We start from the raw sequence: 27,581 nt of genomic DNA, 5'->3' as shown, positions 1-27,581 counted from the left end.
GATAAGCAACTAGTTGCCTTTAGAGGCCGCTCTCCCTTCAAATGGTACACTCCAAGCAAGCCAGCGAAATATGGCACAAAAGTTTGGGTTTTTTTGTAATTATGAACAGTAAATCTTCTTAAGTTCTAAAATTGCAGATCTATACAGGAATGCGTGTGATGTGTGACTTGGGTAGTGATTTGGAAGGCCACAATATTACGTGTAATAACTTTTTACATCGTAAAATTTAGGAAAATTTCTTCTAAAACAAAGTAGATACAATGCCGGGGATTATAAGTAAAATAAACCGGAGCTTTCAGCAAAAATCGCGAATAAAGAAGTTAATAGCTCTTCTTTTTTGCTTCATGCAAGATACCACTGTTGTTGACAATATTCCTAAAAATTTTAGAAATGTTGTTCTTATGAGTACTTTGCATCATGAATCGATGCATTATGCATCACTTTCATCAAATGAGAAAGCCCCAAATTATTTTAGATTACAATTCCAATAAGGGAGCAATGGATACTCTAGATTAGCTTGTTGGCACGTATACATGTGAGAAGAGATAAATCGCTGGACAATGATTGTTTTTTCTACTCTGCTGGAAATTTCTGCCTACAACGGGTTCGTGTTATGGGCATCAATAAATATCCAATGGAATACCAATAAATTGGGAAATCGGCGACTTTTCTTGAGGAATTGGGAAAAAACTAATAAAACCAGTTATCATTTCCAAAAAAAATATACCAATAACTAAAGGCTCTCACGAACTGGTAAAAAGGACACGAGCAGGAACAAGTAGACAAGATGGAAATGCTAGTGAACCTTCTATTGACAATCTAATTCCGCCCGCTAAACGAGCACGCTGTAAACTTGCCCTAAAAACGATAACAAGACTAATTATTATTATGTTGTATATATCACAAACATATTTGTAAAATCCATTTTTTTTTCTGTCCCAGTTGTAGATTAATTAAATTTTTTTACATATTTGTTAATAGGCTTTTTGAAAAAAAAAATGCCTTTTATTTTTGTTAATAAGGTTTAATTTGCATTAACAACATAATTTTTGTTTATTAACCATACTTTCTTGTTAATAAAGTTTTATTTATCACCATTAGCTTATTTTATTTCGATTAAGGAGCGTAAACCATAGTTGGGTCATATTGACCCGAACAGTACATTTGTGTAGTTGACTCGAACGGGACAGCAGGGTTAAATTACAAGAATTAAGAAAATTAAGAATTTAATTTAGAAATTACAATATCAGCAAAATTATAAAAAAAACAACATTTATATGGAGTAGTATAACTGAGAGTCTTTGAGAAACATTATCACATTATTAAAGTTACTATTATAATCACTAAGAGTGGTGGTTTGGTCTTCATCCAGTTTATGTTGTCTTCGGGTGTTCGTGTATAGCTGGCACTCAACTAGTATGTGTTTGACGGTGACACGAGTGTTGCAGGTATGACACCAAGGAGGATTTCCCTGGCTCATCAGGTAACCATGTGTAAGACGGCAATGTCCAATTCTTAGTCTTCTCATGACAACTTTGTCCCTTCTACAAAGTGTTGGTATTTTTAAGGCAGGCATTTGAATATTATGGAGTTTTGAGTTTGTTCTATTCCAGAGGTTTTGCCAGACTCTCAAGCACATTTGGTTTACTGTATGTTGTACCCCTTAATGAAATTATTGACCACGGCTGCCAACTTCTTATGGCTATGTACAATTGTACAATGCCCCGATAAGTTTCAGGAAACCGAATATTCCTGAGCAGTTTAAACTGAGTAATATCCAATTAGCTGAAACTTACCGATACAGAAGGTACTTAATGGCTATTGCCAAAAATAAAGAGATTGTCATTGGAAAAATTATTTTATCTGTTGATGCATTTACCCAGCATTTAAAAAGGATATATTTACAAACACAAATTTGGCTGCATGGAGAGGACAGTAACATGACCCAACCGATTGGGGATGCGAATTACAAAATAATGTATTAATTCCAGTTAGAATGACTCATCCACCTGGTCCTCCAATCCAAACATTTTAAATTTAATATTCTGTAGTTGTAAGTCAGACTGCGGCAACTCATGCTGGTGCAGGAAGCATGGGTTAGTTTGTAATTTAGTCTGCAAAAATTGTGCAGGCTCTGATTGCACAACTATTGCATTGGACTCGAGAGAGGAAGGCAATAATAAAGAAAAAGATGATAATGATGAAGAAAATTAATTTTAAAGATAAATTACGATAAATTTTGTATAATGAACTTTTTTAACCATAAATATATTATAATAATAAAAATTTATGTTTATTTATAATAAAAATACCACTCTTTTCGATCACTATAGTTACATCGAAGAAAATAGATTACCCCAAAAACCCCCGAGTAACGAGTTTAAACTAATTATATGATAAATTACCATAATAATCCAGAGGAAGACGTTTATTACACCCGCTGCAGGCATCAGGTACTTTGCACACTCTCGCCGACCTCATATTCATTTTCAGCGACCCCAAAAACCCCCGAGTTACAAGTTTGGGCCAATTATTTAACAAATTACCATAATACTCCAGAGGAAGAGGTTTATTACACCCGCTGCAGGCACCAGGTAGTTTGCACACTCTCGCCGACCTCATATTCGTTTTCAGCGACCCCAAAAACCCCCCGAGTAAGAAAATTTACCTAGTTGCAAATTTATAATAATTGCCTATTTCAAAATGCACTTTTGAAATGCATTTTTCTTATGCACAAATGCAATTTGAGATTTCTTATTCATTACATTAGTTCACAAAATTTCCTGAGATTCTCACGAATCCAACGCACCAATCCGCATTAAAATCCGTCTTACTGCAAAAAAATCGACACTTCAATCCTTCAATGCCTCGACTAAAGGCTAAGTCGATTGTATTTAAATGGTAGATGGTCCTCTAATTATATGGCCGAAGTATTCTGTTTTTCTCTCTCGTGATGTTTATGAGCAGATGTTTAGAATTCAACATTTTCAGAACATCTTCAGTGGAAGTGTGCGAAACCCACAATATTTTCAGGATCCGTAGATGGCAGCGCAATTCGAATTTGAATGTTTTTAATTTTTTAAGCATTATGGTTTTTAGTGTCCATGTCTCACAACCATATAATAGGATATACCACACATAACTTGCCAATATGCATGGACAGGTTTCTGTTACGTAAAACTGGTTTCCAGGTTATAAAAGCCTTACGTGATATTTCAATCCTGGTTATTATCCCTTCATCAGAGTCACCACAATTTACATTTAACCAGCTGTCAAGGTATTTAAAATTCATACAGAAATAAAAAAACTTCGTTTGTATAATGGTATAAAAAGTTTATTAAAAAACTATTAAAAAGTCATCCAAATGGATTGAAAAATGTTTTCGATCTAGATTAGATCTTCTTCAGTGCGTTCTGCTTAGTAGATGAAACTATACTCCAGGGTAATAAGCTAGAAATGGACCATGTTCGGGACACTCAAAGATCCAAGTAGCTGACTACTTTTTTAGTTATTGTATACCTTATAGGAAGAAAACCTACCCGTTTCCTGCCTAGAGTTCGCGTCCGTTTTTAATTATTAACAATTTAGTGCAAAAATCGCGATTTTTTCGATTTTTTGCACCCCACTCAAAAGCTAAATAGTTGACATACAATTACAAAATTCAGTCTTTTAGAACATTGGAGAACCTTCAAAATGACGATTTTTGAAAGTTAAAAAGTTAATTTTTTGTTACGCAAACTGCAAAATAAGTGAAAATCGTTATTTGTTAATAACTTTTACTAAAACTACCTTAGAACTTTAGTGTTTCACCCAAAGTTGGGTATTGGGGTACTTAACAAACTCAAAATTTGAGACCGGTCCATTAATTAGTTTAAGAGTTATTCTAATTGTTTATCCCAGAGACCTTTATTTTGCAATAAGATAAAACAGAAAATAATGAAGACAGGGCAATTCTGAGTATCCCAAATGAAAGTAGAAGAGTGATAGTATCAAAATGTATTAAAAAAAGATAAAAAATTATCTAATATAGTCAAAAATCCTAATGCCAAATTTGTGAAATTTTGTACCTAGTTTATAAACATTTAGAATAACTTAAAAAATATTGTCCGTAGAAAAAATCATTTTACATATAAGAGAAGCTGGTATTTTACACGAATTTTTAAAAATGTAGTGCAATTAGTGACTAGTCGTGGTAAGTGAAGAGGGAGCTGGGAGCCGACAAACGCACGAGTTCAAAAACTAAAAAGGTAACTTAAAACTACTATCATTTTCTACTCGTATATCTCGAGACCTACTGAATATATTTTGATCGTTTTTTTTTTAATTTGTATGTAATTTTTATGTATATTACAAATAATATGCAATTTGTCTAGACATTTATTAAAATTAATAAACAGTCTTAATTTGTTTCAACAATTTTTGAAAGTAGTTTTTTCCCAAAAATCCATGATTTTAATCATACTATCGTTATTAATCATAGAAAAAGTTAAGGTATACTTTAATAAATAAATTATCTTCAATAAATAATTATCTAATAAAAATCCATTTATTAAAGCGTACTTTAACTTTCTCTATGATCATTAATGATACTATGATTAAAATAATAGATTTTTGTAAAAAATATATGTTTTTAAGAATTGTTTAAACAAATTAGACTGTTTATTAATTAATAAATTTATAAACTAATTGCATATTTGTAATGTACGTAGAAATTACATACAATTTTAAAAAAAGAAAGATCAATATCCATTGAGTTGATCCGGAGATACAGAAAATTATATTCGTTTGAAATTGCTTTTCGGTATTTTAACTCAGTGGATTTGTAGGTTCCCCCTAGTAATCGCTTGAACTACATTTTTGAAAAATCGTAGAGGGTGGTGTGAAAGTGCAATGTTTGTGCAAATTTTTTAAGAAAAAAAGAATGTGTGTGTACTTTGTACGCACGTAAGAAGTTATACTTCTAGTATATGATTTCAACGAAATCAATATAACAGTTTATTTATATTTTATTTAAATATTAAACTAATTTTAATACTTACTACTTTCCAAAAATTTTTATTAAAACAATACGAAATATTAAAAAAACAAAAGAATAAAACACACGCAAACACGTTGAAAAATGAAACCAAAGAAATTATTTCTGAACAACTGTTGAGAAAATTTTAATTAAATACGTATTTTCTGAAAAAAAATATAATAAATATACTTACAATCATAAAATGTATAAAAAAATAAAAATTTGCATTGGGAATTGAACCTGCGTCTATCAGGTTTAGATTATTTTCAACTCACCCCACGCAGAATTTAACTACCGAGACATGTGAATGAAGTGGAAAGTATACCTACCAATAAAAGTTTTAAAAATTTTTTTGACAGTTGCTTATTCTGTCAGTTTAATCAAATAAGTTTGATTCTTGTGGAATTAAAATACGACAAAATATAGACTAAAAAAGCAATATATTAGATGGAGATTTTTGTTGGTAATCAAATTATGTAAATCAAAGCATTACCTACTAGCTACGTAGGTACATTTTCCAAATAGGTATTTACCTAATTTGTAATTTTTTATTACAATACTGAAACATTTACAACAAGGTACGTACCTGTTGCTTTTAAAAACTATTTAAAAAGTCACTACAATTATGAACTTGCTTTTTGTCACTGTCCTCACAACAATAAAAACTAATATACACAACATTTTGTTTATCCAGAATCTCCATTTGAACAATTATTTTGACAGATGATTTTAACACCCAGTCAGATCCCTCATAACGTTTCATACCATACTGTCGGTGTGCGCATGCGCCCAGCAAAATAAAAATTTACTCTCGTGCCTCAAGAAGTATAACTTCAAAAATACAAATCCCATTCTTTAAAATAGCATTAATGAGATCCCTTAATTATTATAAACAAATTAGCTGTGAATTAAAAAAAAAATATGGCTAACTTTGTCCCAAATGAACCCAGGCTAAAATTGTTTATTTGAAAATTCGTGTTAAAATACTATCTTTTCGAATATATGAAAAGATTGTTTCTACGGACAACATTTTTAAAGTTATTCTAAATGTTTATAAACTACTACATTTCAAAAATTTGGCATTAGAATTTTTGACTATATTAATTATTTTTTTATCTTTTTTTAATACATTTTGATACTATCACTCTTCTACTTTCATTTGGCATACTCAGAATTGCCCTATCTTCATTATTTTCTGTCTTATCTTATTGCAAAATAAAGGTCTCTGGGATAAACAAATAGAATAACTCTTAAACTAATTAATGGATCGGTCTCAAATTTTGAAGGTTTGTTAAGTACGCCAACACCCAACTTTGGGTGAAACACTAAAGTTCTAAGTCTAAGGTAGTTTTAGTAAAAGTTATTTACAAATAACGATTTTCACTTATTTTGCAGTTTGCGTAGCAACAAATTAACTTTTTAACTTTAAAAAATCGGCATTTTGAAGGTTTTTCAATGTTCTAAAAAACTGAATTTTGTAATTGAATGTCAACTATTTAGCTTTTGAATGGAGTGCAAAAAATCGAAAAAATCGCGATTTTTGTACTAAATTGTTAATAATTAAAGAACGGTTGGGTACTCTAGGCAGAAAACAGGTAGGTTTTCTTCCTATAGGTCTACAATAACTAAAAAAGTAGTCAGCTACCTGGATCTTTGAGTGTCCCGAGAAAATCCTTATTACTCTGGACTACTAGCACACTTTTAAAGTTGGTAACATCGAGATATATGATTTACATGTTAATATTATGATAAATGTAGCGACTCTCAAGTCGATGTTAAAAGATTATATATTAAAAGTGCTCAAAGGGCAACATGGTTCCCTGCTCGAAAAGAATGTGTGGTTCTTGCCAGTTCAATGGGCACAGACCAACGCTGCGGATGTTCCCATTGATTTTGTATTTAAAATTGTTTAGATGTTCTGCCTCCTTTCCATTAAGAGGAAGCGGACCTTGATCTACAGGGTGTCCAGAAACTCTACCGACAAACGAAGACAGGAGATTCCTCGCATAATTTTAAGTCAATTTAACCCAATTCGCCTAGTCCGAAAATGCTTCCGAAGGGAGCTAGAGCTCTTTGAAGATGGCGTCATGTAATTAGTTTTTCTTAAATACCTCCAGAACGCTTCTATTTAGAAAAACAAAAATTGGTATGCACATTTACTTTTCAGAGATTGATCGATTCCATCCATTGCGAATTTCTAGTACCGATCATAGTCGTCCGTTTTGGGTAGGCCAACAGTTATTTATCACATAACTTTTTTTGTCTTTAACTTTTATGCATTTTTGATACTGGATTATTAAATTGTGAGGTATTCTAGTACTAAAAGGTACTCTTGATTTAAGTCGGTAGGACACACAGTTTTCCAGAAAAATCGATTTGAAAGTTTTTCGTTTTTGGAATTTGAAAAAAAAATTGAAAAAGCTTAAAAAAAACGATGTATTTTACCAACGTAAAGTAAGAGTAACTTTTAGTACATACTTGAATACCTCACAATTTAATAATCTAGTGTCAAAAATGCTCAAAAATTAAAGACAAAAAAGTTATGTTATAAAATAACTGTTGACCTACCCAATACGGACGCCTATGACCAGTACTAGAAATTCGCAATTAATGAAATTGATTTATCTCTGGAATATAAATAAATGTACCAGTTTTCGTCTTTCTAAACAGTTTTTTTTTAATTCAAAAAGCGAAAAATTTTCATATCAATTTTTCTAGAAAACGGTGTGCCCTACCTACTTGAAGCAAGAGTACCTTTTTGTACTAGAATACCTCACAATTTAAGAAACCAGTGTCAAAAATGCATAAAAGTTAAAGATAAAAAAGTTATGCGATAAAATAACCGTTGCCCTACCCAAAACGGACGCCTATGATCGGTACTAGAAATTCGCAATTGATGGACTCGATCCATCTCTGAAAAGTAAATATGCATACCAATTTTTGTTTTTCTAAATAGAAGCGTTCTGGAGGTATTTAAAAAAAACTAATTACAAGACGCCATCTTCAAAGAGCTCTAGCTCCCTGAGGAAGCATTTTCGGACTAAGTGAATTGGGTTAAATTGTCTTAAAATTATCTGAAGAATCTCCTGTCTTCGTTTATCGGTAGAGTTTCTGGACTCCCTGTATATTAATCTTTCCAACTGCCATCCACTTTGTCTTTGAAATGTAAATTTTAAGGCCTCTCCGATAACTTGCTTCACTGACTAGATTTACTAATGTCTGGAGATACTCAGTCGAATGCCTTCTCGAAGTCTACGAAACAAACAAACATTCTTTTCGAACTTTTTTGTAAGAGAACTCAAATACAAAATAGTGCGTCTCTAATTCCTAGACCATGTCTAAATCCCAGTTGCTTATTACTCATTCTAACTTCGCACAGAAGGAATACTTAGTGTTGCATTATTCATAAAAGTATCTGAAGTGTGTGGCTCATCAAAACTGATTAGCCTGATCGCTGCATTTGGTGGGCCTGCTTCTCTTTGGTAATGTTATAAACAGTGACTCCAATAAATCATTTGGTATATTTCCTTCGTTGTAAATTTTGTTTAAGGAAGTGATTAAGTAGGTAATGTTTTCATCGTCCAAAAGTTTAAGTAACTCAAGAGGGATTTGATCTGGTCCAGGTGCTTTATTATTGGTCTGCTGTATTACTCTTCTGGCTTCTGATTTCAGTATACTGTGACCTCTGTCTAACTTGTTGTCACAGGTAGTAAAATTTTTCTTTTGTTCGTTAAGCCGGGGACTTATAAGTGAGATGTTGTATAGTGATTCTAAAACTATTTTCTCATGGCAACTAAATATTATCTATTACATTTAATAGGAATACACCACAATTTTATATAAAACTATTTAAACTATTTAAAAGACCTTCTACCCTCTCGGGTAAAGGTATGACTTGTGCTCTGTTAACAGTGCACAAATCTCTTCCATTGCTTCCTGTCCTGTGCCATAGCCTTAGCTTCGTTCCATGATAATACTTTTTTGTCAAGAATCCCTGCCATCACTTCGTTCCATGTCTCTCTCGGTCTTCCTCTACTTCTTCTCCCCTGCACCTTCGTTTCCCATATCTTCTTAACTGGTACTTCTTTCTGTAGTCGTTGTAAATGCCCCCAACAGCTTAATTGTCTTTTTTCAACATACTCCATCATTGTCTCAAATTCAGTTCTTCTCTTATGTAGTTATTCCTTACCCTATCCCTTCTAGTGACTCCTTGAATTCTGCGAAGATACCTAATTTCTGCAGCCTGTATTTTACTTTTGTGTTGTCTATTTAGTACCCAGACTAGTCTGTATATAGCTTTAAATACCTTTATTTTCGTATGTTTCGATACTTCCTTCTTGTTAATAATTGTTTTTCCTATTACGTGGTACAGTCTATTCACTTTATCAATTATTTTATTTATCTCTGCTCCCTGTCTACCTGTTTCTTCAATGGTTACTCCCAAGTACTCAAATAATTGTACCTGTCTATTCTCTGTATCATCTATATGAACATGAACATCCTCTCTTTCTTTGGCTATTACCATGACCTTCGATTTTTCTTTGTTCATAGTCATACCATACTTTTTTAAAACTGTGTTCCATGTTTTTACGCTTCTTTGTAACTCGTCTTCAGTCGCTGCTAAGATTATCGTCGGCAAATGTATAATCTGCTATCTCAGTGCTTTTCATATTTCTATACCCTATATGTAGTGGTCTGACTTTTGTTTTTGTTTCTTTTATTATTTCGTTCATAAACGTAATAAACAGTAACGGGCTCAAGCTTCCCCTTTGTATTACACCTTGAGTTGTTCTGAACTCGTCAGATATCATATTTTTACTTATTACACGGTTTTTACTGTCTCTGTATATTGATTTAGTTACACGTATAAGTTTCTCTTGTATGTTTCTGTTCTTCAGACTTTTCCATACTTTTGATCTAGGTACTTTATCGAATGCTTTTTCCATATCAAGGAAACTTAGGTACGTTTTTTTTTCCTAGATAATCTTATTTATTATATCGTTTAACGTAAAATGTGATTTTGTGTACATCTACCAGATCTAAAACCACTTTGCGATTCTTCTAATATTGGTTCTATTATTTTTCTCAGTTTCCTCTCTACTATTAGCTCATAAACTTTCATCACTGTACTTAACAGAGTTATTCCTCTATAGTTGTTGCAATTATTCTTGTTGTCACCTTTCTTATGTATTGTTACAATCAGACCAATTTCCCAGTCTGTGGGTATTTGTTCGTCTCCCCAAATCATTTGAAATAGTTCTAATACTTTTGTAATCCCATATCACCCATGTTTTTTATCATTTCTGCCGTAATTTTATCATGACCTGGTGCCTTTCCATTTTTATCTTCCTAATAGCGTCAGTTAATTCATCCATTGTAATGTTTGGTATAAATTCAACTTCTTTCTCGCCCGTTCTTTCTTTATCTTCTTCACTTGTGCTGAGTGGTTCGTATTTATAGTTCGTAGTTTCTGAATATAACGTATTTTAAATAAAACTGTGGTTTATTCTTATTAAATTTAGTAGATGTTATATACGTGATGTGATAAATACTAAAAAATTTCAAACAGCTGTTTATATTCAAATATTAGTATGCAAGGAACTAGGAACTAAAATAATGTTGTATATGTTTCAGTTTGTGCAAATAGGAGACAATTACATATGTTTGGAATCTCCCCAGTCTGCACAGACAACTCCACCAATAACCACTCAGTCCCTATTGTTGACAATTCCCAACTTGCAACGTTCGAATATGAAAACATACAAAACCCTTCCAAAGCCAGCAGCCGTGCCAAACTACGGAGCTAAGAAGATGGGAGGAGCCATCTTACTATCTACTAAACGTTTAGAATGCCAAAGAAACGAGATCATGATGGCTATTACTCCGAAACGTAAAACTCTAAATAATACTCAAAATCATCGGAATATGTCTGTTTTAAATCATACTAATACGCCTCATAGACCTAATATACTAAAGGTAAAGAGCGTTAATAAAGTAAATTGTAAGAGAACAGCAACTGATAAGATAAGTACTTGTGATAGCAAACAATCGAGGCTGACTAAAATTATGGGTACGTTCTGCCCTCCTATTTAATAGATTATATGTTTGGGTTAGGCCACTTTCTAGACCCCGATGTTGTCTATAATTCGATTCATACAGCAATATATTATGACAAGTTGATCCAAAAATGTACAGAAAATATTTTATTGTGATTAATTTTATGATTAATGAGAATTATGTTTATTTAACATAATGTAGAAGTATTATAACATTGTATTTAACGTCATTTATTCCTCAAGTGTATTGTTTTATTGAATGTATATTGATATATACAAGGTTCTTGGACTCCTAAGTGGAGCATAGAGCTTCAGTGAAAACGGGTTCTATTTTATACTAATACCTTCACCTTATTCCAAGACTTTCCGTGACCTCTTATTTCGGCCATGATGGATCTTCTTCAATTTTATGCTGGGCGACCTCTTTTTCCTTTGGGATTCCACTCTGGGACAGCCTGTGCAATACTAAAACTATTTTTTCGGAGTGTGTTACCGATCCAACCCCTCTTTCTGGACTTAATTTCATATTCTACTCTCTTTTGTTCGGTTAAGTGTAATAGATCTTCCTTTCTGATGATGTTAGGCCAGAAATTATAAACAATTTATTGTTCATAAACATTTGTTAACAAAGACCTGCAGTTTGTCTGTAAGAGTTTTCGGTCTCTAAGGTAAATATTCGGATCTTAGTCCTTGTAGTATACTCGCCAGACCTCCAAACAGGGTTGAGCATGCTGAATGCTTGTTGAGCTTTTCGTATTCTCTTATGAATAACCTTTTCTGTACCTCCGTTTTCTGTTATGACACTTCTAAGATACATAACGTTTTCCACATTTTCAATCTGCGTGTTGCCGATAGTAAATAGCATGTTGTTCCTTGCGTTTATTCTCATCGACTTGGTTTTACTTATATTTATTTTCAAACCTATTTTATTGGCTTCAGTGGAAAGTGTTTCGAATTGGTCAGCCACATCTTGGAACCTATGTCCTAATAGGAAGATATCGTCGGGGTATTCTAGATCGCTTAGGCGTGTGGTTAACGTCCATTGTATCCCTCTTATGTCGGAGTATAGTTTGGAGAGAACATATTCTACTGCTATGTTAAAAAGAAACGGAGAAAGCACGCATCGCTGTCTGACTCCAGTAAGTACTTCTAATTCGTCATTGTTGATCCCATTGTGTGTGACGCTGCATTTCGCCTCAGTGTACAGTGTAATATATTGAGACTTATTTGTGTAAAATACTTTATTCTATAAACGTTTTCCTTACATGATTTTACAATGAGGTTAACTTCACCCTATATTCTATATGACAGGACAGACAGGCGACATAGAATATATTGTCTGCCCAACGACTGCCTTAACTTACAAGGGTTACCAGCCCACTAGTCACCACTATATTACACCTCTCCATCCTTAAATTAGAGCATTATAAATCAAGCCTTTCAGGAGGTTTTATAATACGATGAGGTCTTGTGGAAAGTACTGGACAGCTAACCTTAAGAGCACCAGGCTGTATAGAGCTAGCCAGGTTTACAGTAGCATTAGGATTACATTCACTCGCGTCACTCTCTAGCGGTTTCGAAATAACTGTTTGCACTCCCGACACTCCCGCTACATCAGCCTCTTGAGTATTACTGTTATTATAACTATCAGGTCTGTTTGTATCGCCTACTATACCAGTCCATATCGGATAGCCAGTTACATTTTGAGTATTACCCTGAAATTCCTGTCTGTCTACAACTGTCTCCCTATCCACATCAAGTTTAACTTCATCATAAAATTTCCCCACCTTAATAATTTGATCTGCATGTCTTTTCCATAATAAATTACTATTTGTAACTGGCTTACAGATAAAGTTAACTGGCCCAGCTTTGAGACAATTATAGCTTGGATCCATGAAGGTTTATTTAAATTCCTATAATCTTTAGTATAAACTAATTCCCCTTCTTCGAATACTACCTGTCTACCCCCATGATGATGTTTAATCTGGTTTAACCTAGCCCTTTCTCTAGCAGAGCTAGTCATAAAATCTAAGCGGGTCTTAATATGTCACCAAACATTAGTTGTGAAGGAGTTTCCCCCGTAGTGCAATGAGGTGTATTTCTATATGAAAACAAATATTTACTTATAAGCACCCATAAATCTTTTGAATCAGAAGTTTTATCCATTAATAACTTGTTCAGGGCATTTTTAAAAGTTTTTACACTGTTTTCAGAAGCCCCATTAGTTGCTGGATGATATGGAGCAGACGTTGTATGTGTGATGCCATTCGTTTTACAAAATGTTTCAAATTCTTCACTAACCAATTGGGGCCCATTATCCGATATTATAGTATTTGGCAACCCATACCTAGCAAAGCAATCTCTTAGTATTTGCAGTGTTGCTGTGGTATATGTTTTATCCATGATATACACTTCCGGCCACTTTGAAAATGAGTCTGTTATGATCAAAAACATCTTTCTTCTGACTGGTCCTAAGAAGTGAATTCTATCAAATACTCCCTTGGCTTCTTCAAACTTTACCAATACTGTCTTATTTGGATTACTTGTGTTGGTCATACATGCTCCACAACTCTATACATAATCCTCAATTTCTTCATCCAGATATCACCAAAAATACTGTCTAGCAAGTGTCTTCATCTTAACCATTCTATTGGGTGCCTCATGTATTTCCTCTAATAACTGCTTTCTTATCCTTTCCGGTACAATTACCCTAAATCCCCACATTAACATACCATTATCTAGACTTAATTCAAGATGCCTCCTCTTAAAAGGCCGTAAATCTTCTTCTACTGCCTCTGGCCAACCTTCCCTTACATACCTATATACCTTCGCTAAGTTTCTATCTACTCGTGTTTCTCGAACTAATATCTCAGCGCTTACTAGTAACTTGTCTTCTACTTTCAAAAAATGAAAATAATCTTAGGCTGTGTCATTTTCCCCCTCTGAAGCTAAAGGAAGCCTTGAAAGCCCATCTGCTCCCCCATTTTGACTTCCCTTCACATGTTGAAACCTGTAATTAAATCCGCTTAAGAAAAAAGCCCATCTTTGAAGACGCCCCGCAGCCATTTGTGGTATTCCTTTGTGTTCCCCAAAAATTGTCTGAAGAGGTTTGTGATCTGAACATAAAACAAACTTGTTTCCCATCAAATATTGATAAAACTTTTTGACCCCCCAAAATATTGCAAGAGCTTCTTTGTGGATAACTGAATAACTAGATTCTGTTTTACTTAATAACCTTGAAGCGAAACTAATGGGTTTCACTGACCCATCTGGCTAAATATGTAAAAGCACACATCCCAGTCCCTTATTTGAACTGTCACAAAAAAAATTAATTGGTTTCGCAGGATCAAAATATGCTAACGTCTGGCCTAATAATATAGCCTCTTTAGCTTGTTTAAAAGATTTCTCACACTCTCTTGACCATCTAAATGGTGTATTTGCCTTCAACAAGTTATATAATGGACTTACAATATTGACATTTTAGGGAGCAAACGAGCATAATAGTTAATCATTCCCACAAAAGCCTTCATTTTTGTTACGTTGGTAGGTCGAGGAACCTCTACTATGGCTTTAACCTTTTCTGGATCTGTATGAAGACCATTTTTATTAATAACATGTTCTAAATATCTAATTTCAGGCTCAAAAAACTTACACTTTTTTAAATTAAGTCTAAAACCAGCCTTATAGAGCCTACTAAATACATCTTCCAAATTTTTTAAGTGTTCTCCCCTATTATTCCCTGTGACTACAATGTCATCCATAAAATTTATAGTTCCACTGGCTCCTTGTAATACTCTTTCTATAGTTTTTTGAAAAATGGCACATGCTGGTTTGGTGCATAGGGGAGCCTATGAAGTTGATAAATACCCCTATGAGTACTCCAAGATAACAACAATTTCATTTCATCACTCACTTCTAATTGATTATATGCGTTTTTCAAATCTAGTTTTGTGAAATACTCTCCACCTTGGAGAGCCACAAAAAGTTCTTCAATTCGAGGTAAAGGATGTTTAAAGTCCTCTTAAAATCTATTTATTGTTATCTTGTAGTCTGCACACAAACGAATTTGTCCGATCTCTTTTATGACAGGCACAAGAGGTGTACCCCAATCCGAATTATCTACTAATGAAATTACCCCCTTTTGTACTAATCCATCTAATTCGTTATCAATTTGCTCCTTAAAAAGAAAAGGCACTGGTCTTGGCTTATGAAAAATAGGTTTAACCCCCGCTTCAACCTTTAGTTTAATCTTTTCATACTTGTAACAACCTAACTCATCTACAAATAAACCTTCATAGTTCCTAAGATCATTTAAATCATTTATATCTATTTTATATAGGTCTTTATCAAATACTACTTGTAAATCAAAAAGTTTCATTAGATCCCTGCCTACTAATGGAGAGTTGTACCATTTTTAACAACAACAAATTTGGAATCATGTACCTTATTCCCATACTTAACCTTAGCTAAAAATTCACCTTCTGGCCTAATTATTGAACCATCATAACATTTCAACCTAATTTGTGTTGAATTGATTGTGTTAGTATCAAATTTATTCATAAAAATTTGTTTCGGTATTACCGAAATACCTGCACCAGAGTCCAACTCCATTAGTAGAGGTTTATTATTTATAATTAATTCTATTTTTGATGGCTTAACATATTCATTAGTCACATAATTCATATCAATATAGACTACTGCTTCTGACCCTGTTGCATCCATTTCTTCCTTCAGATGCTCCTTGACAACGTGACTCTACCGATACAAAATTATTTGTCTTTTGAGGACAAACTTGAGCTAAATGACCTGCTTTATTACATATCCTACAGCGAAAAGATCTATATCTACACATTAAAAAATTATGGTTACCTCGTCCACAATGTCTACATCTAACATTACTTTCTGTTGTACCTTCTTTTATTTTTGGCACCTGCTTAACCTGGCCTTCAGGTCTTCTTTTCACTTCCTCAACTCGATGTACTTGTGTTGCATACGATTGATTTAGTGTTGCTTCCTTCTTTAACGCTAGCTCCACCAGGGCAGGGCTTCAAATTTTATGTAATGTTCCTCTTCACAAAGCCTATCTAAAATAGCGTCCTTCCGTAGTCCTGTTATAAACTTGTCTTTAAGTACATCATTTAATAAATTACTAAATTTGCAGTTACTAGCTTGGTTTTTTAATCTGGCATACCACTGTCGAACTACCTCATTTTCTGCTTGTCTCATTTCATAAAAATCAATCCTCTCTTTAAACACCGACATTCTTCTTGTGAACTGATTTCTTAGGATATCACAAATCCTATATTCTATATGACAGGGCAGACAGGCGACATAGAATATATTGTCTGCCCAACGACTGCCTTAACCTATAAGGGTTACCAGCCCACTAGTCACCACTATATTACATACAGTGACTTTATAATGGAAATTATTTTATGCGGGATGTTTCTTAGCTCTAAAATTTTCCATATAGCATCATGAGAGATTAGCTGTCAAAGGCACGTTTTAAATCAACGAAAAACATGTATAGGGGTGTGTTCCATTCAACCGATTGTTCCATTATTACCCTCACAGTATTAATTGGTCTATGCAGAAGGATCCTGGTCTAAATCCTGCTTGATTAGCTCGAAATCCAATCTTGTTTGTTAATCTTTTTTAAGTATGATGGTCGTGAAAATTTTGTTTATGGTGGTAAACAAGGTTATTTCTCTCCAATTCTCGCCCAGTGTGAGGTTGCCCTTTTTTAGAAGGTTATTATGGGTACGTTGTACCCTCGTATTTAATAGATTATGTGTTTTGGTTCGGTTCACTTTTTAGAGCCCGATGTTGTCTATAATTCGATTCACACAGCAATAGATTATGTCAAATTGATCCAGAAATGTACAGAAAATATTTTATTATGTTTATTTTATGATTATTGTGAATTATGTTTATTTAACATATATACAAGTATTAATAACATTGTATTTAACGTCATTTATTCCTCAATGTATTGTTTTATAGTGTTAGTGATTGGTGTTTCTTCTGGTTATTTGGCTCTGTTACTGTTTTATAATAGTATTATATATTATGTATGTGTTGGCTCAAATCTGCCTCACTGTAGAGATTTGATCAGTAGGAGATTACTGTATTGACCTTGGATTTTCTTGAGGGAATTTACATGGAAAAATGACTCAATTTAGCCAGCACATAGGTACCATAATCTACTCAAGATTGGATTGTACATCTCATTTTATTCTACTATAATGTTGATGAAATGAACATTCCTTGACCATGGAGATCCTTATTGGTACACTCTTGGAAGTAATCAATCTAATTGTCACGTTATCTGCTCCAATTTCATCGAAAGTTTTGAAATGTAATGCAAGTTACAGAATAATATTAGAAATTTAATATTAGCTCTGCCACCATAACAACTAATTTTATAGAAAATAGGAAAGTCCCAGATACAGAATACATTATTGAAAATAATAATATACACTAATTTAAATCTTAAACTTTCCTTATTGGACCCCTCCTCTGTTAACATCCACATCTCATGTAAATTGTGGAAGGCAGAGATTTAGGATGTTAACAGAGAAGGGTTCTAATAAGGAAAGTTTCAGATTTAAATTAGTGTATATTATTATTTTTAATAATGTATTCTGTATCTGGGACTTTCCTATTTTCTTTAATAGATGTCGCGGCAGCGTTCTTATGGTGGATTTCAATCTATTTTTAAAATTCCCTTTAAAAAGACAATATCGTTTCGTTTTGATTCAGAGGCGGGCAAGCATCTGCACTGAGGAAGTTCATAACAGAAACAGTCTGTCTGTAGATTGTGCCTTGCCTCTGAATCGAAATGAAACATAAATTGTCTTTTAATTCACTTTAATTAACTAATTTTATCTTTAGTTTACTTCTCTGTCTTCTTTATAGTTGTTGTTATACTCTGTTTAGTGATTTTCTCTTATTTCAGGTTTAATTATTCAGATTATGTTACTTTAAGAGTTGTATCCCTTTTTATAAATAAATAACATCAAAATCTCTTCATTTTTAACTACATACTGACACTGTGTTGTCTGCATATCTGAAATTGTTACACGATATTGGATTGATACACGGAATATGCTGAAGGTTGTAAGGCTTCTAAGTAGAAGTCTTTATTTGAAATTATTTCGCAAATCTCTGTTCTGAGATCTGCATACAGGTTTCAATGCGCAATAAAATCCTTACGTATAAGCTAAGGTCCTGTTTTCGAATTATATACAATTTACTGAAAAACCTTGGCTTTGTAAGTCTTGTTGGCTCATTCCAAGATCAATTGCCACGCTTCCTATATTTAGCCGTTGTGTTCTAGTTTGAAATTTCAAATGTTCTTATGATTTCCTACACTCGGTTTTTAAATTTTGCTTTTTTTGCTCCTCGGTATATGAGTTTTATAGCCTCCATCTCATTCATTCTTCCTACATATCCATGATACGCTATTTTGATAGATTGGCGATCAAAATGTTCGAAATTGTAGAGCTTGTTTTCCTGTATACCTTTGTAAATATGCCCAAGTAGAAATAATTATCAAAATGTAATTTCCTCAAGTCCCTATCAAATATTTTTGGATCAACTTACTGTGTTACATTTGCGGATTAATCACCTTATAATGCCTTCTAGTCATAAAAGTTCATAAAATCAGTTCTAAGCGGATCAAATACGAGGGTCAACTCATAAAAAAGTTTCCCTATGCCGACGAGAAAGAGTGCGACGTGCTGGGAGAAATCTGGCAACACTGTCTTACACATCTACTCTTCCTCCCTCTTACCCCACCACTTTCAAGTAGCTGCACTGCTTATTGCCGGCCTAGCAGCCTTCGAAGATGGAGGTCTCGGTCGCTGTTACCGCCAATGTGAAATTCATGCTGTAATCTATCTAATCAGCCCTACACACCCATCCTTGGATATAGGCCTCCTCTTCCTTCTTCCATGCCTCTCTATCTTGGGCAATTTGCATCCATTTTGACCCACTGTGTTTCTTCAGGTCATCTGACCATCGCATCTGTGGCCTTCTCCTTTTTCGTTTGTGGTTCCACGGTCTCCAATGTATAATCATCTTAGTCCATCTTTCATCCTTCTGCCGTAGGCTGTGTCCGGCGAAATTCCATTTAAGATTTGCTACTTGGGTTGAGACATCTTTCACTTTTGTTTTGTTACGGATATACATTCGTTTCTTTTCCTGTCTGATAGTTTCATGTTCAGCATTTGTCTTTCCATGGATCTTTCTGTCTTTGCTATTTTGTCCATATTTTCTTTTGTAAACGTCCATGTCTGAGAGCCATATGTTAGAACAGGAAGTATACATTGATTGAAGACTCTTGTTTTTAGGTATTGCGGGTATTTTCTGTTCTTTAGAATATAAGACAGTTTTCCGAATGATGCCCAGGCCAATCTTATTCTCCTCTTTATTTCTTCGGTCTGATTTCCTTTATTTAATAGATATATACTCCTTTACTTGTTCTATTCTTGTTTTTGCCACTGTAATTCATCTTCAGTCCTATCTTTGTCGATTCTCTATCTAGTTCTTCCATCATTCTTTGTAATTCTTCACTTCTTTCTGTTATTAATACAATATCATCAGCATATCGTAAGTAATTCAGATATTGCCCGTTTATGTTTATACTCAAGCCATGCCAGTGTAGTTGTTTGAACACATCTTCTAGCGCTTGGTTGAATAGCTTGGGCGAGATGGTTATCTCCTTGTCTTACTCCTCGGTTTATTTTAATAGGCTGCGTTTGTTTCATTACCTTAATACCTCTTTCCTGGTATCCATCTAATTTAGTTGTTAATCTGTTTGTTAATATCTTGATTAATAGTTTGTACATTACATTTAGTAAAGTTATGGGTATGTAATTATTTAGATCCTTTTTATCTCCTTTCTTAAATAGTAACAGTGTTGCTTCTTCGTTCCAAGTGTTGGGTATTTGTTTTGTCATTAATATTTTATTCATAAGTATGTATAAAACTTCTCTAGTTGTTTTCCCACCATTTTTAGCATTTCTACAGTTATCCCGTCTTTTCCTGGCGATTTATTATTCTTCATCTCATTGAGTGTCTTTTTATCTCATATCTCATGCTGTAATACGTCCTTTAAATGTAAAATGGATTCCATGTACATATTGACATTCATCGTCAGTTAATCGAAGTATATGTTCGTGTAGAGAATTCAGTGAAGGCCGAACGGAAATTCACGATGATCTGAAGGCCTTCCGCTCAGTTGAACATGTTGAACTTATATTCACTTTTACCAATAAACTTTGATTAACTGACGATGAACGTCAATAGGTGAAATCCGTTTTGCACGTAAAAAACGTATCACAGCATGAATTTCACATTGGCGCTAACAACGACCGAGACCTCCGTCCTCGAAGGCGCTAGGCCGACACTAAGCAATGCAGCTACGTGAAAGTGGTGGGGTAAGAGGGAGGAAGAGTAGATGTGTAAGACAGTGTTGCCATATTTCTCCCAGTACGTCGCACTTTTTCTCATCGACATGGGGAACCTTTTTGTACGAATGACTTTCGTAAGTACGTATTCATTGTTTCTTTAAATTTAATTGCACGTCATACAATTTTGACGTTACATTTTCGCACAGTGTTGCCGTATTTTCGAGAGAGTACAGAATGTAGCGAATTATGAAAGGATATAATGTAGAAGTAATAGATTTTGACAAGAGCTGCAACCTTAAATTCGTTTGGAAATAATTCCTGAATAAGTTGGATTGTTTTATGCAAAAAGTCAACCAACATAATTCTGATTTTAAGATAAATAACTTTAAAGTCCATAATCTCTTTCAAATCACATGTTTTATCATAGTGTACCTATGATTATGATATATCATTATATCAGTAACATTTGAAATTAATTATTTCTGTGTAAATAAAACCAATAAAATTATGGATAAATCCTTTTTGCTTTTCAAGTTAAACACAAAAGTAAGTTTATTAAATTACAGTAACCCACATACTAATTCTAAAACATGTTTTATTAATACAAAATGTAGGATAAACTAATTGATAATAGAGAATTAAAAATTTTAACAATATTTAAAAAGTGTTTCAAATAATTTTAATCCTTTCATCAATGTCGAAGCATTTTCTGCTCCAAAACCATCAACATCATCAATAGAATTACCCTGTTCAGCTGTTCTTAAGAAATTATTAAATGGTTTTAGATCTTGTGGTACTAGCTTTAATATTTCTTTGAAATCTTTAATTTTTTCTTTGGATACTGGTTTACCTGTTGGCCATAACTGCTGATCCAACTCCATATCTTTGAACGATTTCTGCAGTCGGAACTTTTTTCTACATCTACGATGTGTACGTTTTCTTCTGATGTGTGTGGTTTCATTTAGAGCAAGAAAGACTCATTCTTTAAAACTTTGACTTCATGAGCCAATTTTCTTTCTGAAAGTCAAGTTTTCTGTTTGTGATACATTCCAATAGTTTGTCAATTGAAACCATTTCTCCTCTTTCTATTTTGTTAACAACAAATTAACGATTACGTTCCTGGGCACTAATATTGATACTACGAGTTTGACTACTGCAAAAGTCTGACCACAGAACCAAGGTTTTTAACAGCTGAATTAACATGATCTTTGATGTACTTCCTTAAATAGGATCCCACCTGTTGAGTTTCTCAGCTTCATGTTCAAGCCAAACCTTAAAAACCTCCCTTCCTGTGCTACCATCACGGATACCAAGGTTGTACAAATTCAACTGTCGTTTATGTTATCCCAATCGGAAACTTTGGAAGAGGATGGGTCTCCTGCAGATTTGGCCTTTTCAATTTGTTTGGAATGTTTTAATTTCAGAGTATCTGTCGCCTTACCTATAAGGCCTTTAATTTGTTATTGGAATGTGTAGCACTTTTATAACCCAAATTTATTATTATAAAAACTATTAACCAAATAATAAAAGATAACGACGATTCTCCAATATGCTGTTTAGCTGTTATGGCGCTAATGTGGGTTGATACAGGAAGTTGAATGTTTATTGCAAAATAAACTTAAAATAGCTGACTGTGCGTTGAGTCGTTTTTAGCTTGAATTGATGGTTAAACGTTTTTTGCCTAATTGCCAGTTGAATATTCACAGACTATTGGTTAAAATTTCAACTGTATCACTCTTTTAAATATCCATGTGGCTTAAATCATTTTTGCATAATTTAAATAACAATATAATGTACTATGTGGTTAGGATAACTCAATTTTTAATTGTTTTGTGGTTTAACTGCTTTTTGTATAACATCAAATTTTATTCGATTGAAAATATGATGTATATAACTCAAAATAATTATTAGGGAATTTCTAAGTAGAGGATACCGTGACGACAGAAATTTCATTGGGACGTGCAATAAGTTTAAAAAAGAATAATGTATACTTACTTTTCTTACTTTGACAATTTCAAAAAATGACAGTATAAAAATAATTAATATTATGTTCCTTTAACAATATCAAGAGAATATTTTTCCCTGTGTGTTAATGCCTACCGTGCAAGCACAAGACTTCTGCTGGCAACGTTGCATTTTTTACTTTTAAATATAATTTTAATCTAGACGAGAGCTTGAATAAAAGCGTCATTGCTACTATAAATATTTCGTTTTATATTATTTTTAACATATAATCGTCCCATAATTCTGATATTTATTTTTTATTAACATTTCGTTGGCTTATTGCCTAACTCACTTTTTAAACTTTGAGAAATCTACGTTTTAAACTTTAAATTGAAATGAAGAATCGTCTGAATTTAAAAATGATACACGGGAACACAAGGAAAAGAGATAGACAAAAGAATAATGAAGGGGAACAGAGCGATAGGGCTGTTTCACATTATAAGAATTTTGAACGTGCGAGGGTTTCCTCGTGCGGTAGTTTTGACGTACTTGTCCTTTTCACACAATAAGAATTGAGTCGCACGAAGATATTTTGCTGTGTTGTTTGGTATATTATTTTTATTTACACTTTGTGGCTGAGGTAGGTACATGATACGATGTCTGATATGTATCATTACGATGTATCATTACAAATGGGTATTTTTTTGTCCATACTTTTGTCCTAATGTACTGTAGTGCGTATTTAATTCATTTGCAATTTCTATTTTGTCAGTTATTTCTTATGTTTTTAATTAAAAGTCTTAATTTGTTTTTATAATCGTTGTTCTACTAAGATATTTGTGGGATCTTGGATAAGCTCATCTAATTGGTTCATACAATCTATGTAATAAACTATTCTAAATGGGAAATAAGCCACAGTTTAACTAAAAAAATGATTTTATTAACGTTTCGACATGCGATCTGGGCGTCGAAACGTTAATAAAATCATGTTTTAAGTTAAACTGTGGCTTATTTCCCATTTAGAATAGTTTATTACAAAAATGCCACAAGGAAATAGCTTCAGAACAACATTACAATCTGTTTTTCATGTACAGAATTTAAAAAACTCTTCGTCATCCACTCATTTTTAAATGTTGTTCCCCTCGTTTTAAATGTTGTTTCCCTCGTTTTAAATGTTGTTTTTAGATAATTTCACACAAGACGTGACGGCCGCCCTACTTCAGTCTTCACCGAGTCGTTTACCCTATAAAACTAAATATAATTTCGTAGAATAAATGGTATAGTTATATTATATGGGGCGAAATCAAATTATAGCGTTGTGGTTACTTTATCGTCGAAGAAAGAGAAATAAGAGGAACCGAATTCATTGGGTCCATCATATGAACGCAAAAAGATACGATTTATATATTTTTAGATTCACACATATTGATGGAACACCCTCTATACTCAACGTTAATTGAAACTATGTAAAATAAAGTTTATTATAATATACTTAGCAGTCTTAATTACTGTTGTTATCAGTAACATATAATTAATTTTGCTGTACCTACTTACCAAATGTGTTTTTTCTTTATCACCTAATTCGTCAAATTCACTGTTAAGTGCACGGCATACACCACTCCAAGCATTTCTCGTCAAGTTTCTATATTTATATATTTATGTCCCAAAGAACAGGTCTCGCTTCAATCAATGTTATTAATATTTCACTATCAATCTGAGACATCATAATATAAAATATATGCACCTACTTCAAACAGCCACAAAGTGTAAATGAAAATAATGTACCAAACAACCATGTAAACTACTTTCGTGCGACTGAACGACTGTATCATATGAAAGTACTGGGTGCGTAAAGACGGCACGGCTGCCGTCGGCATAAACACGGCGACTTCACCAAACGTTCCAACCACCGTCTAGTAAGAAAGGCTTCATATGATTACATGAGCCACCATTGGAATGTCGTCGTGCGTTCTAACCCTCGCACGTTTAAATTCTTATAATGTGAAACAGCGCCTAGGGTCACTAAACTCAATACTGAGAACAACAAATCTGTCAACACCAGCTAAACTGCGGGTGTACGCGAGAGTATTTAGATCCACAGTGATGAATGCCAGCGAATTGTAGTTTATGAACCAACAGGAAGAAAAGGAAGTAGAAATCTGGGAAAGAAAGTATTCAGAATCGACAAAAAGTGGAGTTAGCTTGTTTTGGCAGTAAGCTGACGATTTATCTCGTGTAATTTTGTTTTATTATCAATTAATTAAATTTATTATCAAATAAATATTGCTCCCTAACATGTTTTCTGAACTTATAGGCTGTTATATGGATCTTTTCCTGGCATTTCATCTGCAACTGTAGCAGGCCTACCCAGTTGTCTTGGCTGAGGTTGATTGCTAACTGGTTTACATTAACAGTAAGCAATTAGTATCAGGCTGATTTACATTTGCAGATAACTGAGAGAGTGCATTTTTATTGTGTCTTTGTATTTCATTTTGGTCTCTTTTTCTTGATACAGAGTGATCCAACTTTTGTGACAAAATCCGGCATATCTGTTATTATAGGAGATACCAAATAAAGTTATTTACAAAAATAGGAGGTAGTTATAAGTTTAACATTTTAAAATTAATTACATATACAGGGTGTAACAAAAATACAGGTCATAAATTAAATCACATATTCTGGGACCAAAAATAGTTCGATTGAACCTAACTTACCTTAGTACAAATATGCACACAAAAAAAGTTATAGCCCTTTGAAGTTACAAAATGAAAATCGATTTTTTCGAATATATCGAAAACTATTAGAGATTTTTTATTGAAAATGGATATGTGGCATTCTTATGGCAGGAGCATCTTAAACAAAAATTATAGTGAAATTTGTGCACCCCATAAAAATTTTATGGGGGTTTTGTTCCCTTAAACCCCCCCAAACTTTTGTGTACTTCTCAATTAAATTATTATTGTGGTACCATTAGTTAAATTTAATATTCCTAAAACTTTTATGCCTCTTAGTATTTTTTCAATAAGGCAGTTTTTATCGAGTTGAGGCTGATTTTTTAATATGTTTACATAAAAAATTTATGGGGGTTTTGTTCTTTTAAACCCCCAAATGTTTGTGTACGTTCCAATTAAAATATTTCTGCGGCACCATTCGTTAAACACAGTGTTTTTAAAACTTTTTTGCCTCCTTGTATTTTTTCGAGAAGGCACCTTTTATCGAGATATGGCTTCTTTTTTAATACGGTTCAAAATATACCTAAAAATGTAATTCATACATAAATTTTCATATTATTACCAAGTCTCCATAATCGTACTTAACCATATACAAATATGTGGTGGATTTGACAAATATTCAAAATATATCGATAAAAACTGACTTTTTGAGAAAGTACTAAGAGCCAAAAAAGTTTTAAAAATATTGTGTTTAAGTAATGGTACTACAATAATAATTTAATTGGAACGTACACAAAAGTTTGGGGGGGTTTAAAGGAACTAAACCCCCATAAAATTTTTATAGGGTGTCCAAATTTCACTATAATTTTTTCTGAAGATGCTACTGTCATAAGAATGCCATGTCTCCATTTTCAATAAAAAATCTTTAATAATTTTCGATATATTGGAAAGAATCGATTTTCATTTTGTAACTTTTTTTATATGCACATTTGTACTAAGGTAAGTTAGGTTCAATCAAACTATTTTTGGTCCCAGAATATGTGATTAAATTTATGACCTGTATTTTCGTTACACCCTGTATAGTGGGTCTTCCATAACAGTGTGTAACGAGGTCGTTGCGTTGTTGCTCCAGGTAACTAAATCAGTCGAAGAAAAGAGTTCGCTTTTTAAGACATTTTTATTTGGAATCAAAACATACAAAAGATAAGATAATTAACCTTAATTACTCGTTAATTTCGTTAATAAAATATATTTATAATCTACACATCGAGCTTCCTGTTCGGGCCGATGAGACGATATTTTGTACATGAATGAATGATTTTGACGATCGCGTGAAATAGGAATTGCTTTTATTAATACGACATGAATGCATAAGGAAAGGGAAGAAAGGGAATCTCGCCCAGCTCGCCAGATGAAAAGACATATTAGGGATATACGATCACCGCTCGTATAGGGATAGGTAAGAGGAAAACTGTCGGATTCGCTCAGCTCGCCAAAACGACAGCGGAAAATGGTCGGGAACTACTACCTACATAAACTCACCTCTTATACCTCGCTGTTGTTTATTATTCTTCGATCAACGCTCCAAGAATAATAATCAACTAGGCTTTTCGATCCGACTTTTATATCGTCCAAGACGGTACAAAAACACGTTTTACTTAATTCATTGGCGTATTCTAGACGATAAAATTATATTATCATCACAAGTGTACACATCAAAAATGTATTTTTAATTAAACACGCTGTATTTTCTTTTAGATTTAATATCTGCTTCGCTTCCTCGTTACAAGGATACAAAATTGGCATCAGTTATACTGGGTATTTAAAAAGTTATAACTAAATTTCAATGAAAATCGTAACAAGTTTAACGCTCTGTGTAGTTGAAAAGGGTTACAAAAGCAACAAACAGTTGTAGCCAGTTTTTTAATAATAGGTACAAATTATAACAATGATTAATTTTGATCTTCTTTAGATGCCGTGTTCCTATTCAGACGTTGGCCGTCATCATGTTTACAAGTTTCTGAAATCTTTCTTTATCGGCTGCTGCCAGAAATAATAATTTTTCTACTGTGGAACCACATCATCGTCTAATATTACGCAACCATGAAAGTTCCTTTCGACCAATCCATCTCTTTTCTTCCACTTTTCCTTGTATTATAAGGCGAAGTAGATGGTATTTAGGTCCTCCAATTATATATCCGAAGTATTCTGTTTTTCTCCTCTTTATGATGTTTATGGGCAGACGTTCTGAATTCATCATTTGAAGAACACCTTCATTGGATGTGTGCGAAACCCATGATATCTTTAGGATTCGTCTGCTTTTAATTTGTTTAGCATATCGGTTTTTAACGTCCATGTTTCACAACCTTACAAAAAGATAGACCACACATAACATTTCATGACCTTGCGAATATTCATCGACAGGTTTCTGTTACATAAAACTGGTTTCCAGGTCATAAAAGCCTTACGTGATATT

General features: G+C 33.4%; 1 protein-coding gene across 1 annotated transcript in view; it reads left to right on the top strand.

Annotated features, from left to right (window-relative positions):
• LOC114341113 (uncharacterized protein DDB_G0271670-like) overlaps positions 1 to 26,493 on the top strand; it is a 57,983-nt gene extending 31,490 nt beyond the window's left edge. Inside the window, exon 6 of the mRNA XM_028291895.2 lies at positions 10,652 to 26,493. Coding sequence (XP_028147696.1) covers positions 10,652 to 11,110 — 459 coding nt within the window. The 3' untranslated portion in view covers positions 11,111 to 26,493. The remainder of the gene's footprint in view (positions 1 to 10,651) is intronic.
• The last annotated feature ends 1,088 nt before the right edge of the window (positions 26,494 to 27,581 follow it).

Source organism: Diabrotica virgifera, chromosome 10 (genome assembly GCF_917563875.1).
Source record: "Diabrotica virgifera virgifera chromosome 10, PGI_DIABVI_V3a".
Taxonomy (NCBI): Eukaryota; Metazoa; Arthropoda; class Insecta; order Coleoptera; family Chrysomelidae; genus Diabrotica; species Diabrotica virgifera.
This window is presented reverse-complemented; position numbering and strand designations above follow the sequence as displayed.